This window comes from Lynx canadensis, chromosome D1 (assembly GCF_007474595.2).
Source record: "Lynx canadensis isolate LIC74 chromosome D1, mLynCan4.pri.v2, whole genome shotgun sequence".
Classification (NCBI taxonomy): domain Eukaryota; kingdom Metazoa; phylum Chordata; class Mammalia; order Carnivora; family Felidae; genus Lynx; species Lynx canadensis.
In genome coordinates, this window is record NC_044312.2 from 82,007,171 (window position 1) to 82,024,601 (window position 17,431).

General features: G+C 38.1%; 1 protein-coding gene across 1 annotated transcript in view; it reads left to right on the plus strand.

The window, feature by feature from the left end:
• Positions 1-11,647, plus strand: part of BBOX1 (gamma-butyrobetaine hydroxylase 1) — a 52,900-nt gene extending 41,253 nt beyond the window's left edge. Inside the window, exons 5-7 of the mRNA XM_030333433.1 lie at positions 1,018-1,214; positions 8,534-8,700; positions 11,098-11,647. Coding sequence (XP_030189293.1) covers positions 1,018-1,214; positions 8,534-8,700; positions 11,098-11,258 — 525 coding nt within the window. The 3' untranslated portion in view covers positions 11,259-11,647. The remainder of the gene's footprint in view (positions 1-1,017; positions 1,215-8,533; positions 8,701-11,097) is intronic.
• Positions 11,648-17,431: the final 5,784 nt, after the last annotated feature.

Sequence of the window (17,431 nt, forward strand, 5' to 3'; positions counted from 1 at the left end):
TTCATTCTCATAGCCCCACCTAACCTCCATTCTCTTTGTATCCTTATACCTGAACTGTCTCATTAAATTCTTAAGGAGTAACTTTCTCACTAACTCCCCCCTTTAAAAAAATTTATCCTACGTGCACCCCCAGACTAATATTCTTCAACTCAGTCTTGGCTACCTTACATCCATATTCACAAGCCTTTAACAATTCCCCTCTGTACCCAAGAGAAAGCCCAATATTCTTCATCTGACATTCAAGACGCCATGATGAGGGCTCCAGTTACCTTTTCAACTGGGTCTATTCTTTTCAGTCGTGACATTCTTTTCAGTCATGACCCCCTATTGCAGCCAAACATTTTGATATCCTGTTCAGCGTGCATTTTTGCATATCCATGATCACTGCATGTGATTTGCTTTCTCCATTCTGCTCTAGCTATCCAAAATCTTTTCAAAATTTTCTTTAATGTTTATTTTATTTTTGAGAGAGAGAGAGAGACAGAGCGCAAGCAGGGGAGGAGCAGAGAGAGAGGGAGAAACAGTCTGAAGCAAGCTCCAGGCTCTGAGCTGTCAGCATAGAGCCCAACATGGGGCTTGAACCCACAAACTGTGAGATCATGACCTGAGTGGAAGTCAGGAGCCCAACCGACTGAGCCACCCAGGCGCCCCTCTAACTGTCCAAAATCTTATCCAGCCTCCTTTTCCCAGTTTAAATCCCACCACCTCTGTAAAGCCAATATGAAGTACATAAATATTCCAATATGAAGTGTTCACTCCCTGTAGCCATTATGATCTGTGCCTTTTGTTTACAAACGAAAATTATTATGCCTGTGTTCATGTCTCAAGCTGAAACAATGTTTGAACTATAGGGTGTTGATTAAAAGCAACTTTTTCTCTCCAATCCCTTTGCCTGCTGACACAAAAGAGATTTAAAAGTTTTGTTGACTTTAGTGCATTCATATCTGTCTGAATCTTTAACAGTGTCAAAAAGTGTGTTTATCATTTTAAAAGACATTTCTCTATTTCTTTTCACAGGTTCAGCTTCTGCACTGCATAAAACAAACAGTCACGGGGGGTGATTCAGAAATTGTAGATGGGTTTAATGTATGCCAAAAGCTCAAGGAAAAAAATCCTCGAGCATTCCAGATTTTGTCTTCCACTTTCGTGGACTTTACAGACATTGGAGTGGATTACTGTGATTTCTCTGTACAATCCAAACACAAGATTATAGAGTAAGTACTATTTATACATTTCTCATAGCAGTTAAACAGCTGACTGCAAAAACTTCATTAACCTAAATGTAAAGCTTAAACAGAAGAGCTTTGATTAACTCCAGAGCTTTACTTTTTATTAACAGTTTAATCCAATTTTAGAGGGAAAAAGAAGAAAAAAGAATATTCTCATCATAAAAAAATCTTGATCAAATTCCATGAAATCTCTTGCTAATTATATAAGAGAAATAACTAAGACTATATACACTTGATTTTTAAAAACTTTTTTTACATTTATTCATTTTGAGAGAGAGCAAATGGGGGAGGGGCAGAGAGAGAGAGAGATTGAGAAAGAGAATCCCAAGCAGGCTCTGCACTGTCAGCACAGAGTCCGATGCGGGGCTCAAATGCATGAAATTCGAGACCATGACCTGAGCTGAAACCAAGTCAGATGCTTAACTGACTGAGCCACACAGGCGCCCCTACACTTGATTTTTTTATTTTAAATACAAGTTCTACAGAATTATAATCAGTTAGGATTGTACTAGTCAAAATCCTTTCAGCCAGAAGGGAAAGAATATAACTCAAATTAGGTAGATCCAACATCATCTGATGTTAAACAACATCATCTGATATTGATCTCTTTTTTCTTCATCTTACAGCTTTGCCGTCCTCTGTGTTGGCCTAATTTTCAAAGATGTCAATAGAAGCCCTACATTTTCATTGTTTTTAGAGCTGGTAATCACACACACAGAAAGTCCTCATTTCCCAATAGCTGTAACAAAACTAGACAACCCACTGCCCAATTTGTAATTAAGTCCATCCTTGAAGCAATCGCCATGGCCAGGAAATCAGAAAATTCCAACTGGCCATTCTGGATTACGTGTTCATCTCTGGAGCAGAGTCAGTCTCACCTGAACCTCACGAGCTGATTAAAAAAAACCAGAAATGTCTGCCTAAATCAATGCCAACCAAAATCATATTTCCTTATATAGATTTTGTTATTTTTTCATTTAACATTATTTCCTCATAATTTTTCCAAGGATTTACTTACAAAGGCCACAAATTTATCCTTTTATTCAAGAATTATCTTACCTTATGTTTCTAAGATAGGATTTATTTAATCAAATCTCAGTTCATGAATTTGGGGGTGTTTCCAATTTTAGAGTTGAGTCTGTGTTCTTCTTTTAGGAGAAACAGAAAAATAATATGACAATTAAGTCACTGAATAATCAAATCCCCAATATCCTAACTCATCTCTCTTGTATAAACATGTGACCTTCATTTATTCATCCAACAAGTTTTTATTAAAGGCAGCCACTCTTCTTGGTAGTTGGGATACATCCGTGGACAAAACAAAGATTCCTGCCCTCATGTAATTTCAAGTCTAATGGGGGAAGAGAAAATTAGAGATTTGAAAACAAACGAGTGAATTGCAATGATCATTAAAACATTTTTAAGTACTTAAGAAAACAGGTGTAGTAGGGTAGAATAAGGGGAATCTGCAGAACCAAAGACTTAGGGATGATGGAACTTGCATTTAGTATGTGGTGAGGAAAAGCTTTACTGAGTAGGTGATAGTTGAGCAAAAACTTAGAGGAGTGAAGGAGTTTGCTCAGAAGAGGAGCAGTTTCCAGAAACAGCTAGAGCAAATGTCCTAAAGACCTTAAGAACACATCTGATGTGTTCAAGGGACAGCAAGGAGGCCCGTGTGGAGCAATGTTAAGAGAGGAGTTCAGATGGGAGCTAAGCTCATGTAGAGCCTTGTTATCCATTGTTTAAAAACATATTGCCTTTCCCTCTTAGTGAAATAGGGAGCTGCTGCAAGATTTTGACCAGAAGAGAGACACTTATACTTAGATAAATTTATGTATATTTTGAATGGATCACCCTGGCTGCTGTGCTGAATACAGTGGAGAGGGGCAAAGGCAGGAACAGGAAGACCAGTCAGGAAGTTGCTGCAGGACAGCAGGCTGGAGGTGAGGGTAACTTGAACATGAGTGACCATATGGTGGTAGTGGCAGTGTGGAGAAGTGTCTGCTTATGCATGTATTTTGCAGGTTGAAACAGCATATTTTCCTGACAGATTGGATGAAGGGTTTCAGAGAAAGACAGCCATCAAAAATAAATTGTAGTTCAGAATAACGTTCTCTGAGTGGTCAGGTCATCACAGTGGGAAAGAGAAGAAATGACTGTTGGAGTCTTAGTTTTAACAGGTCGGTTTTAACTATTCAAAAATTGTCTTAAAAACCCATAACAGATTTCAGTTTTGTTGAATATAATTGCAGGCTAGAGAATGGAGGCAAAACAAACAAAAGAACAAATAACCCTTAGTAAGTAAGTGACATTAGTTGAGTGTATGTCATCTGAATCGCAATTTGGCTTTGTTGTTTTTTATAGTAAAATTCCAGAATTTGGCCATTTTCAAGGTCTTGGGGATATCCCTTGGGAATATCAAGTGATTAACATTAATCCACTTAAAAATGTATTTTTAACAACAGGAGGTGAAACAAATAGGGTTTTCAATTAATTGAGGAACTTTGTCTATGGAGTGTTTGGATTAATTTAATTTTCCTCACGGTTAAATTTTTAACTCTTTCGAGATGTATATGTTCTATCTAGTACAAAAAGATCTCGGAGGCTGCTGGCAGAGTTAGGTGCAAGGCAGTATAATAACAAATAAACAAATAAACTAGGAAAAAAATCATAAGGATCAGATTAAGCTACACCAGTGCATCCTAGTGATTACAAGTTCAGTCGCATGAACACCATTCCCACTCCTTGGCTTGTTAGTGCGGTGATCATGCTCTAGTGACTTAGACTTGCTAAGCTGTCTCTTTTCTGGTAAAAAGGGAGTAATTTTAATGCCTACCACACATAATCGAAGTGGGAATTATAGAGACAATGGATAGACTGCTTTATCACAGTGCCTGGCTCTGAAAAGGGCAGAATAAATTTTAGCTAGCCAAAATTCTAGAAAGTCCAACACATCTACTCATGATAGATTTCAGTTTCAGCTGTGAGTTTCTATAGACCAAAGTAAGGAGGGAACATAAACAATTCCCAAGATTCAACGTAGTTCTAAGGGAGAAATAAATTGTTCTTGCAGATCCTAATAAAATGTGATGTGGTGGGCAATACCACAACGACTTACCCACAACAAATTCAAAAAATCCCATCAAATATCACGTCTCTCAATGAGACCGACTATTGTAACTAATGAGGAGTATTCATGGCACCACCTCTGAGTGCGGGAGATGATTCTCTGAGTCCTTTCACTGGGCTCTTTTATTGGCGTCACTGATGACATTTTGCTTTTGCTGATCTGTAGTCGCCATGATGCTGGTTTACGTTTAAATGTTTACCTTTTACATATCGCTAGTCTATAGCCAGTTACTCCTCATCGATGGGGCCTTTTACACTTCCTCAGCATGTAACCCTGAATTGGGACCTCCCTTTCATTCTGTGGTGGCATGCAGAATTTCCTGCTTACTGTGACATTTTAGGTTGATCTTCAAGATGTCAACCAATCATCTCCTCTAACATTGTTCAATCGTTAGAATAATGTCTTCTCTAGACTCATAATTAAGTTTGCTTTCTGTTTCCCCTCATGTCATTGCTAAAAATGCTAAATAATGAATTTGTGTCTTTTTTTAGACAGAGTAAACACCAGGCGAATGAAAAGAGACAGAGAGAAAGAGACAATATTGATTATTATTATCTATATATGTGAAATAAAGAAATGAAAGTGTAATACAATGGTCCATGGGGCATACAGTTCTGATTTTTCTTAAATTAATGAGTCACAAAATTCCTTTCACTGATAGGTGAGGATACACACATGGACTCTAAAAGGGAGAGCTCATTGCTAGCACAACCATTTCCATCAAGGAACTACAGTGTTAGTGAAAAAGAAACAGATCACCAGACTGGCTTGGGTGGAAGACGTCCAAGAAGGTTCAAAGTTGTGACATCCTTGTCAGTGACACAGAGGCTGGCACAAAGGGTGTTATTGTATGTACCAAGAATAAAACTGGGAGAGAGGAGGGAAAGAGGATCAGGGGCAATTCTCAAAGATAAGAATAAAAGACAAAATGTTCTCAGAAACTTTGAAAGGGTCTGAAACCCTCAATGTAAACTCAAACAGGGCAATTGAAAGGTCAAGAACTGCCCTTTGTGCCACTCAAACCTGGAGGTCTACAGTCTTCTGCTGATGGACCTTTTCCTTGATTCTCTGTTCATAAAGCTGCAACCTGCAAGTCACAGAATATTCTTTACCTGTGTAGAGAGGATGGGGGAAGGAAGAAGGTCTCTCCTTGCCTATTCAGTCATATTTGTTTTTTTTTAAATTTATTTATTTAAAAAAAATTTTTTTAATGTTTATTCATTTTTGAGAGACAGAGAGAGCACGTTAGCGGGGGAGGGGCAGAGAGGGAGGGAGACACAGAATCCGAAGCAGGCTCCAGGCTCTGAGCTGTCAGCACACAGCCCAACGTGGGGCTCGATCTCATGAACTGAACTGTGAGATCATGACCTGAGCTATAGTAGGATGCCCAACTGACTGACCCACCCAGCACTCCTGTTTTTTAATCAGTATATGTAAATTCTCATTTTAAGAGCCCAAGAGCCTTACTGAAAACCAATTCCTTTCTTTCACTTTTTTCCCCAGTGTGGGTCCAATAGGTAGTTTTCTATCACTATCAAAAAGCAAAGAGTTGCAGCTAATGACCCATTCTTAGAGTTTACCATTACAATTGCCTTTGGCTAAAAGGATTAAATATTAATCTGAGTCACAAAGCACAGGGACCCAGAGAGCTACAATTTGGATACTATAGGCAGTCACATTTTCCTCCTGTACCCTGATTTGTTGTTAACAGTTCACTCTGTGTGATTGGTCAGCTAAGTGTGATCTAGACCCCAAAGCAGTGTCACCAAGCCCTGGCACACATGCTAGTCTGTTTGGTTTGACCCATCAGGTCTGGGTCCCAGTCACATATAGGCTCATAGTACCACCTCCCGGGCTGGCCCAGGAACACCCCTCCATACTTGGCCACCTTCCTTGCCCACCTTCAGTTTTCATCCATCCTTCCTATTTCTATATAAACAAATGAGAGAGTTGGTCAATGCTTTAGGACTAGCTGAAAGTCACCTTCCCAAAAAACTTAAAAAAAAAAATCTCTTCCTTTTGCTTCTGTGTCTAGACAATGCTCATGTTGTGCCAATTCTAACCAGAATAGCTTAAATGCAGAAATAATGGTATCTATTCTTATATCAAAAGTAGTATTATCTTACATTGTCATGATCATGATCCATATTCTAAGGAAGGATAGAGTGATCACAATATACTATCTCCAAAATACTAAAAAGACCTTGGTACTGTCCCAAGACACTTAAAAAATATAGAGCGTAGCGTATGCAGTGAGTATTTATTAACTGCCTATTATGTCCAGGCTCGCTGAGAATACAACACTAAATGAGTTAGAGTATTGGTCTTCTAGAAGCCTATATACTAAGATAAATAGTGTATAGAGAGATAAAAAGAACATATCTTAGGCTAGATTCTTCTTTTCACTGTGTCTTAGTTTCCCTATCTATAAACTAAGGATGGAGGGGCGCCTGCGTGGCTTGGTCGGTTAAGCGTCCGACTTCGGCTCAGGTCATGATCTCACAGTCCACAAGTTCGAGCCCCGCATCGGGCTCTGTGCTGACAGCTCAGAGCCTGGAGCCTGTTTCAGATTCTGTGTCTCCCTCTCTCTGCCCCTCCCCTATTCATGCTCTGTCTCTCTCTGTCTCAAAAATAAACATTAAAAAAAATTAAAAATAAATAAAAAAATAAAAAAAATAAACTAAGGATGGAATTAGAACAGTGCATTTCAAACTTTTAGAAAATAGATTTTTCTTCCCAGTCATGCTTCAATAAAATCATACTCAAAAACCTTAAAGTGGTTGACCCATGAACTTGTAACATAAAAATATTCTAATACATAAAAGCTACTATTTTAAAGAATGAAGAATGAATTCATTTTCCTAAACAAAAAAAACAACTTTTTAACTGGAATCTTTCAGTAACATTTATTTTAAATTAATTTGAAACATTCAGGCACTTATGTAGTAAGATTTCAAAAAACACCTGCTAAATGGATCTCCAAAATGAACAGATACTCAACATCACTAATATTCAGGGAAATGCAAACCAGAACCACAGTGAGATGTTACATCACACCTGTCAGAATGGCTAAAATCAAAAGCATAAGATACAATAAGTGTTGGTGAGGATGTGGAGAAAAGGGAACCCTCATGCACTGTTGGTGGGAATGCAAACTGGTGCAGCCACTGTGGAAAACACCGTGGAGCTTCCTCAAAAAATTAAAAATAGAACTAACATATGATCCAGTAATTCCACTACTGAATATTTACCCAAAGAAATACAAAAACATTAATACACTGCATCCCAGTGTTTATTGCAGCATTACTTAAAATAGCCAAAATATGGAAGCAGCCCAGGTGTGATAAAGAGGTGATATATGTGTGTATATATAATGGAGTATTTCTCAGCCATAAAAAAGAATGCTATCTTGACATTTGCAACATAGATAGAGCTAGAGAGAGCACAATGCTAAGCAAAATAAGTCAGAGAAAGACAAATACTATCTGATTTCACTCCTATGTAGAATTTAAGAAACAAAACAAAGGGAAAAAAAAAGAAAGACAAACCAAGAAACCGACTCTTGGCTATAAAGAACAAATTGCTATTACCAGAGGAGGGGTGAAATAAGTGAGGGGGTTTAAGAGCGTACATATTTTGAGGCACCTGCATGGCTCAGTTGGTTAAGCGTCTGACTTTGTATCGGGTCATGATCTCACAGTTCATGCGTTCAAGTCCCACAGTGGGCTTTGTACTAACGTGCGGAGCCTGCATGGGATTCTCTCTCCCTCTCTCTCTGACCCTCCCCTGCTTGTGCACACTCTCCCTCTCTCTTTCTCTCCCTCTCTCTCTCTCTCTCTCAGAGTGAATAAGTAAACTTAAAAAAAAAAAAAGAGTACACGTATCTTGATGAGCACTATGTACTGAAGTGTTGAATCACTATATCATACACCTGAAATTAATAGAACACTGTATAACTATACTGGATTTAAAATTAAAAGAAAAAAACTTAAATGAATGAATAAACAGCAAATGACTATACTGTACCACAGATAACCTCAATACCTTCTGTACATGTTTCTGGATTCATTAATACTGTATTTCAGACACATCTCCCAAGACAAATTGACCCTCAGGAATGTAAATAAATACTTCATGGCTTATATATTTTAACTTTTTTCTCTTTAAAAAATAGATTAGATGATAAAGACCAAGTGATCCGCATCAACTTCAATAATGCAACCAGAGACACTGTATTTGATGTACCTGTTGAAAGAGTTCAGCCTTTTTATGCTGCTCTGAAGGAGTTTGTTGACCTCATGAACTGTAAAGAATACAAGGTTACTTTCAAGATGAATCCAGGTCAGTGAACACATTTTCTCAAACTCAACACAGGGATTTTCTTCAACCTTAACCATTTAGAGCAAGATCTAGAGCAGTTTCTCTCATATATGGCATGTGGAACACTTACAACAATCTTTGCGAGCAGCCAGCTGGATTAAATAGCAGACTCCTGGCCCCAACCACTGCTCTATTGCCTCTTCAGACTGAAAAATATTCTTTTCTTTTTCAAAATATTTATGTATTTTTGGGAGAGTGCAAGCGGGGGAGGGGCAGAGAGAGGGGGACAGAGGATCCCAAACCGGCTTTGCGCTGACAGGCTGACAGCAGCAAGCTGGATGTGGGGCTCAAACTCACGAAGCACGAGACCATGACCTAGGGCGAAGTCAGACATTCAACTGCCTGAGCCACCCAGGTGCCCCTAAAAATATTCATTTCTAGCAGACTCATAAGTAATCTTTAATCACACCAAAATTTAATAACCTCCAACCTAAAGAATAAATACATGAGAGAGAAGCTATAAACCAAATGAAATCTCACTTCTGATGTCAAGACTGATAACTTAGGTTTTCTATCCTGATAGCCCGTCAATACAAACCGAGTCTTAATTCTTCTATCCTGGAAAACAAATAAAATTATCCCTATGATTCTCTCTAAAGTAGAGGATTAATGTTTACTCATTTAGCTTATTTGCTCTGGCAGAGATAGTGCTACCTGAAATGAAGTGTACTTGAAGTAGTCCAGCCACGGACACCTGGGTGGCTCGGTCAGTTAAGCATCTGACTTCGGCTCAGGTCAGGATCTCACGGCTCCTGGGTTAGAGCTCTGTGCTGACAGCTCAGAGCCTGGAGCCTGCTTCGGATTCTGTGTCTCCCTCTCTCTCTGCCCCTCTCCTGCTCATGATCTGTCTCTCTCTGACTCTCAAAAATAAATAAACTTTAAAACAATTTTTTTGAAGTAGTCCAGCTACTTGAAATAAAGGAATAGAGAGCATGGTGTTTGTTCTGGACCACCCTGACTCAGTGAAGTGATCTCAAACTTGAGGCTTTTGATATCTATCATAAAAAACAGAATTTCTCTCTGCTGTTGATTTGGCTAAGGGGAAGATTCTAATCATAATTAGCTTTTTAATTGATCTTTGGCATAATAAAGTAATATTGGAAACCTCTATAAATCCACTGATAGGCAGTCACAACTGGTTGATTTTAAGAGCAGTAACATATAAAATGGAAATATCATGAGAGAAAAATACCAAAAAATAGAAGTTGGAATTGAAGCTCTACCATTTAATGGCTGTGTAGTTTTAGGCAAATCCCTCAACTTCCTGGAGCCTCAGTTTTCTCAAATGAAGAGATGGAACTAACACCCTTTTCAGTATTTTTATGAGGCTTAGAAATAATGTACACAAAATACTAGGAACATAGAAGACAGACCAAGTCTTCTTCCTTATAATTAGACTATCCTTATAATTATCTGAAGCTGTTAAACTGGAAAGAAATATTTCCTTTTTTTTTTTTCCAATATATGAAATTTATTGTCAAATTGGTTTGGAAAGAAATATTTCCAAGTAAGAGCTAAATAACAACCACAAAGAGCAATTCAAAGTTTTACACAAAGATAATATTTTAGGGGCATCTGTGTGGCTCAGTCGGTTGAGTGTCTGACTCTTGATTTGGGCTCAGGTTCATGATCTCAGGGTCGTGGGATTGATGGAACCCCTCATCTGGCTCTGTGCTGACGGTGCAGACCCTGCTTGGGATTCTTTGTCTCTGCCCCTACCCCGCTCATGTGTGCATGTGCGTGTGCACTCTCTCTCTCTCAAAATAAATAAATAAACATTTTTTAAAGATAATATTTTAGGTAAAAATTATAAAAGTGTCTACAGAAGCCTGGACTATAAATGTCAAAAGGTCTAAAGCAGTTTGCATTCAATGATCTGATTGTGTGAAAAAATGAATGTACAATTTTCAGTCCGAGAAAGACAAATACCATATGATTTCACTTGTATGTGGAATTGAAGAAACAAAACAGAAGAACATAGGGGGAAAGAGAGAAGCAGACTCTCAACTAGAGAGAACAAAATGAGTGTTGCTGGAGGGGAGGTGGGTGGGGCGCCAGGTTAAGTAGGTGATGTGGATTAAGGAGGGCACTTGTGATGAGCACCAGGTATTATATGGAAATGATGAATCACTAAATTCTATTCCTGAAACCAATATTATGATATATGTTAACTTTTTCATTTTTATTTAAATAAAAACTTGAAACAAATAAAACAAACATCAAAAACAACAGGAAAAAAAGAAACATACTATTTCTTGATGTGAACAAAGTATCCATGTTATTTTGCATTTTATATTTTCTAGCTCTGCAAATCATTGAAACACATGATTATTCATATTGAAAAAATGTTTTGTCTAGGTGATGTGATTACTTTTGATAACTGGCGCTTACTTCATGGCCGACGTAGCTATGAAGCAGGAACTGAGATATCCCGCCATCTGGAAGGAGCTTATGCTGACTGGGATGTAGTAATGTCAAGGCTTCGTATCTTAAGGCAGTGTATCCAGAACACAAACTGAATCTCCTGTCTACAATTTCAGTAAGATTCCAATGAGTGTATTTTGTAAGATATGGCAAGGTTGTCTTCACAGACTATGATCTATGTCATTTACATATTAATTTCTTTCATGAACATGCCCTCTTTATCAGAAGGGTTTTCCTTTTCTCATAATCATATACAATGCCAACATTTTAGATGTTTTAGCAGTGTTTTTGCCTTTCCAAATAAAGCGTTTCTTCTGCTCTATTGCATATATGATCTAATTTCTTTTGCCTGTATATGAGAGGCTCCAGAATGCCTACAAATAGTTTTGTATCAAATAAAACTTTTTCAAATAAATCCCTTTTTAAATAAAGCTTTTGTTTCAAATAAAGCTTGTGCTTCAAATAAAACTTGTCTCAAATAAAACATGTTCCTGCTCTGTTTTCTGTACAGTCTCAATTTTCATGACTGCATGTGACTGTCCTTAGCATGATTGGGGTAAGGCTTCATATTTTTGAAGATCTGTTTTATTCACTTTTATTATAGATTTCTGTTATCCAGGTTTTCAGACCTCAACAACCTCTGATCCAAACATTTTCTTTAACAACTAAATTATGACACCAAACCCAAACATGTCAAATGAAGGGGAAATCTAGTCTGCCTATGTTTCTCTTGCCCTGAGTCAGCACTCCTAAGGATTGCCAGTATAGCTTACACCTGTCTGTGAATCAGTTCTCATTCCTTGCCTTCAACTAATAACTAGGAAAGGTCTGACTAAAGTGCATGCAACACTCATACACAGATACAGTGTCTGCTAATCTCGGGACAGCTTCCCCCGCTGGTCTTGCCTTCCTGTATGGTCACTCCTTGTTCCCAGTGGTGGAACACAGACGTCATGGCTAGCCATGGAAATGCCACTTATGTTGAGACCAGTCCTTTCCCCACTGCTGCTGAAAGGGGAGCCTCAGCACTACCATTTGCTGAAATCCTGGTAATACATAGATTTTTAGTCTATATTGTTGGGGACCTAACCAGGCTTCCTATTTGGAAAGTGTTAATGACTGTCAACACCATGGAACTCCACCTGTTGCATTAAGACCAAGTGAAAGAGGATACCTGGATAGCTCAGTTGGTTGAGCATTGGACTTCAGATCAGGTCATGATCTCACAGTTCGTGAGTTTGAGCCCCACATCGGGCTCATTGCTGTCTGTGAGAGCCTGCTTCAGATCCTCTGTCTCCCTCTCTCTCTCTCTCTCTCTGCCCCTCCTCCACTCACATGCACATACTCTCCCCCCCCTTCTCTGTCTCTCCAAAATGAATAAACATTAGAAAAAAAAAAAAAAACAAGTGAAAGTACTACTTCCATCCATGTGTTCCTTCTACTTCACACTCACAGGGTGTCCACGGCACTGGGAGGCTAGATCACAGGTGCTGTGAGTCCTTGTCACAACTCCCCACTGGTTCTCCAAACTCTGGTTTTGAGTCCGTATCAACAGCCTAGACTCCGCTTTCCCTGACAACACTGCCTTTTTCTGGGGCCTTCATTGTCCTTTCCTATCATGTAGTCTTGATCAGGGCTACAGTAATATATCACATATGATTAATGTCTTTGAACTTCAAAAGAAATGGGTTGGGTTTTCAATCCCATCTCTCTTAAGACACTCCTAGAATGAAAACAGTCAAGCTCAATAGAGCCATGGCCTGATTCTATGAATAATTCTAAATTATTCTAAAAATAATTTTATGGAGTGACCCTGGCTTCATTCATTTACAGCATCTAAACCCCAGGTACTGCCAGGCTAATGTGATTTTTTTTAATGTCTGTTTGTTTGCTTGCTTGTTTATTTATTTTGAGAGAGAAAGAGAGAAGGGAGAGAGAGAATCCCAAACAGACTCCATGCTGTCAGTGCAGAACCAGACGCAGGGCTTTATCTCACGAACTGTGAGATCATGACCTGAGCGGAAATCAAGAGTCAGACGTTTAACCTACTGAGCCACCCAGGAGCCCCTAACATGACTTATTATACTTTAATTCATTCAGCTGATATTTATCACATGCCTGCTATATATCATGCACTCTGCTAGAGTTAGGACACAGAAGGACTTGAGATGTGACTGTTTATAGTCTGGTAGGGAAACAGATAAGGATATAGATGATGAAGTGCTATATTAACAGAATGGTTCATAGGAAGGCAACAGAGCCAGACTGGGTTGATTAATCAAAGCTTCAGTCTGAGTTAAATGGGTATTAATCATAGTTTTTAAGGCAAGAAAGGGAGCATAACTCTCCAAGTCAAAGGGCAGAAGAGGCACAAAGAACTGAGAGTGAACAGAGCGCATGTATTGACTAAAAGTGAAAAATCATGGAATAGCAGTGGTGTAAATTCTGGGATTGGATGCCTAAGTTCAAACTATAACGATGACAATCAGTTAACTATGTGTATGTGAACAAATAATATCTTCCCTTAAACCCTAGTTTTTCTATCTACAAATGACACTAGTAACGGTTCTTGTCCCATTAACTTTTTATGAGGATTAAATGAAAATTCATGTAAAGTACTTTCCCAAACTTCTCAAATGATAAGTCAGCATGGTGTGTGTGTGTGTGTGTGTGTGTGTGTGTGTGTGTGTGTGTGTGTTTACCACATCTTTTCTGGCTTTTTAAGTTTTTATTGTAATTTCAGTTAACATATTAGTTATATTAGTTTCAGGTGTACAATACAGTGATTCAGCACTTCAATACATCACTCGCTGCTCATCACAACAAGTACCCTCTTTAATCTCCATCACCTATTCAACCCATCCGCCTGCCCACTTCCCCTATGGTATAGTTTGTTCTCTATGGTTAAGGGTCTGTTTCTTGATTTGTGTCTCTCTCTTTTTTCCTTTGATCATTTGTTTTGTTTCTTAAATTCCACATATGAATGAAATGATATGGTGTTTGTCTTTCTCTGACTGATGTATTTTGCTTAGCATTATACTCTCTAGCTCTATCCATGTCATTGCAACTGGCAAGATTTCACTCTTTTTTATGGCTGAATATATATATATATATATATATATATATATGTACATATATATATATATATATATGTACATATATATATACACACACATATATACATATATATATACACATATATATGTACATATATACATATATATACATATATACACATATATATGTACATATGTATATATATATATATATCACATCTTCTTTGTATACTTATACTACTTTGTATACTTAGGCTGCTTCCATACCTCGGCTATTGTAAATAATGCCATTATAAACATAGAGGTGCACATATCCCTCTGAATTAGTATTCTTGTATTATTTAGGTAAATACCCAATAGTGCGATTGGTGGATCATAGAGTGGTTCTATTTTTAACTTTTTGAGGACCCCCCCATACTGTTTTCCGCAGTGGCTGTATTAGTTTACATTCCCACCAACAGTGCACGAGGGTTCCTTTTCCTCCACAACCTTGCTGACACCTGCTATTTCTTGTGTTTTTGATTTTAGCCATTCTGGCAGATGTGAGGTGATATCTCATTGAGGTTTTGATTTGCATTTCCCTGATGGTAAGTGATGTTGAGCATCTTTTCATGTGTCTGTTAGCCATCTGTATGTCTTCTTTGGAGAAATGTCTATTCGTGTCTTTTGCCTTTTTTTAAAAGTTGCATTATTTGGCTTTTGGGTGTTGAGTTTTGAGTTCTTCATATATTTTGAATACTAGCCCTTTATCAGATATGTCATTTGTAAATACTTTTTCCCATCCAGTAGGTTGCCTTTTAGTTTTGCTAATTGTTTGCTTCTCTATGAAAAAGCTTTTTATTTTGGTGTAGTCCCAATAGTTTATTTTTGCTTTTGTTTCTTTTGCCTCAGGGAACATATCTAGAAAGAAGTTGCTATGGCTGATGTCAAAGGAGTTACTATCTATGTCTTCTGTTAGGATTTTTATGGTTTCAGGTATCATTTAGCCCTTTAATTTATTTTTAATTTATTTTTGTGTATGGTGTAAAAAATTATCCAGTTTATTTCTTTTGCATGTTGCTATCCAGTTTTTCCAACACCATTGTTGAAGAGACTGTCTTTTTCCCATTGCATAGTCTTTCCTGCTTTGTCAAAGATTAATTGACCATATAGTTGTGGGATTATTTCTGGGTCTTCTATTCTGTTCCATTGATCTATGTGTCTATTTTTGTGCCAGTACCATACTGTCTTGATCACTACAGCCTTGTAATATAATTTGCAGTCTGGAATTGCAATGCCTGCAGCTTTGCTTTTCTTTTTCAAGGTTGCTTTGGCCCTTTGGCCTTTAGTGATTCCATACAAATTTTAGAGTTGTTTGTTCTAGTTCTGTGAATGTGTGTGTGTGTGTTTTAATATAACTTCCTAGACTCATTCCTTAAATATCATAATTCAGTGGGTCTTGGATAAGGCCCAGGAACTGTTAGTTTTATCAAGGATACCGGGTGATATGCCTCATCAGAGAAGTTTGAGAAATACTGATGTAAAGCATTTAGCATAGTTTCTGACTGAAAGTAAGTATTCAACAGATGGTAACTATTATTAGTTAAAATAACAGAGGCTGTAGAAGAAAAGCATAGGTTAGGGTAAGAAGAGATATATGAAGCTGGATGCAGGGACAGGACCAAGTCATGAAATGTTGAAATGTATGTTGCAATAAAGATCTGATATTTTATCTTGAAACCAGTGAGGAGCCATTTAAAGGTTTTTAAGCAATAAAGTGCCTTTATCAAATATTGATTAGTTAAAGATCCATTTGGCTACATTGTGGAGGGAATTGTAAATGAGCAAGACTAGAGGCCATAAATCCACTTATGAGGTTGTAAATCTACTTACTGCAAGAAGCCGGATGAGAAATTAGAAAGGATTGAATGAGAATTCTTGGAAGAGGGACAAGGAGAGGAGAGATATTAAGAAGCCAAATCTAGAAGACTGAGGAACTTTATGTGCCGTGGGATGCATCAAGGAGGGAGATGTCTAGGATGTCTCCTGGGTTGCTACTTGGGAGAGATACATTAACAGTGATTCCAAGTACAAGGAGAGAAAAACCACAACAGCAGAAGCAAGCTTGTGGGCAAGAAAACAAATCCAGTTTTGAACGGACTGAATTTGAATTGCCCCTGAGTTAGTCCACTTGGCAGCTGAATGTATATATACACACACAGCTCAGGATAGACCCTGGGATTGGAGCGCTCCACTTGGAAAGTATATAGATGGTGGATGAAATCATCACTTGTTTTCCCGGAGACATTTAGCGATTGTGACCAAGGTCACAAGCCTCATGGTAGAATGATAAGCTAATGATACTGGCCTAGTTTGTGGAATCAGTTACACTCCAAACATAAAGAATCTGCAGTGGCTTATATTCAAACTCAGCTAGACCTCTTACATATCATATTTTGTTGCTAGAAGACAGCATTCCAAGGCAGCACCCCATGGCCTAGATGTTTCCTTCTCTGTCAAAAATCATTTCTGCCCTGGAAAGGAAGGACAGAAGGATTGGATGCGGTTGCAACAATTTCTGAAGTGTTATATAGGACATGACATATTATGGGCTACGGCAGCTGGTGCCGACTAAGGATGATTGGGTTTCCTGGATATAATAGTCTAAAGATTTGACTTTCCCCCAAACTCATAATAGATCTGAGGTAACTTGGATTGGAATTTACCCGTATTTGGCAGTGGGGATTCTTACTTTCTGTTCCATTGCTCTGATTTGACTTGGAGAATATTAGCTGCTTGGCTGGTTAATCGGAATAAGTTCACAGATCACTAGAATGACAGGTCACAAAGTATCTTCACTGGTTTCTTATTGCTCCCTCTAGCCAACCACTAAAAGGTGAGCAAGAGAATATTGGTACAGGGAATTTATGCAAAAGAAGGAATTCTATGGAGAAACTGATGGACGCTGAGGGTAATTTCACTGTTCAAGAATTTAAACTAAGAAATAATAGATGTTTTATAGGCAAAAAAATATCCCTTTATGATAAATATTATTTTGAGGACACATTTGAGCTGAAATCTCTTGCAATGAAAATGTGATTTGGTTGGACTGAATGGCTTGGAGCATACCTCTCTATCTCTACAGCTGCCTGGAATACTCTTCCCCACTGCCTTTTAAGTCTAGAAAATTCCTCCTCCTCCTTCAAAATTCAGGTTAAATTTCACCTTCCTTG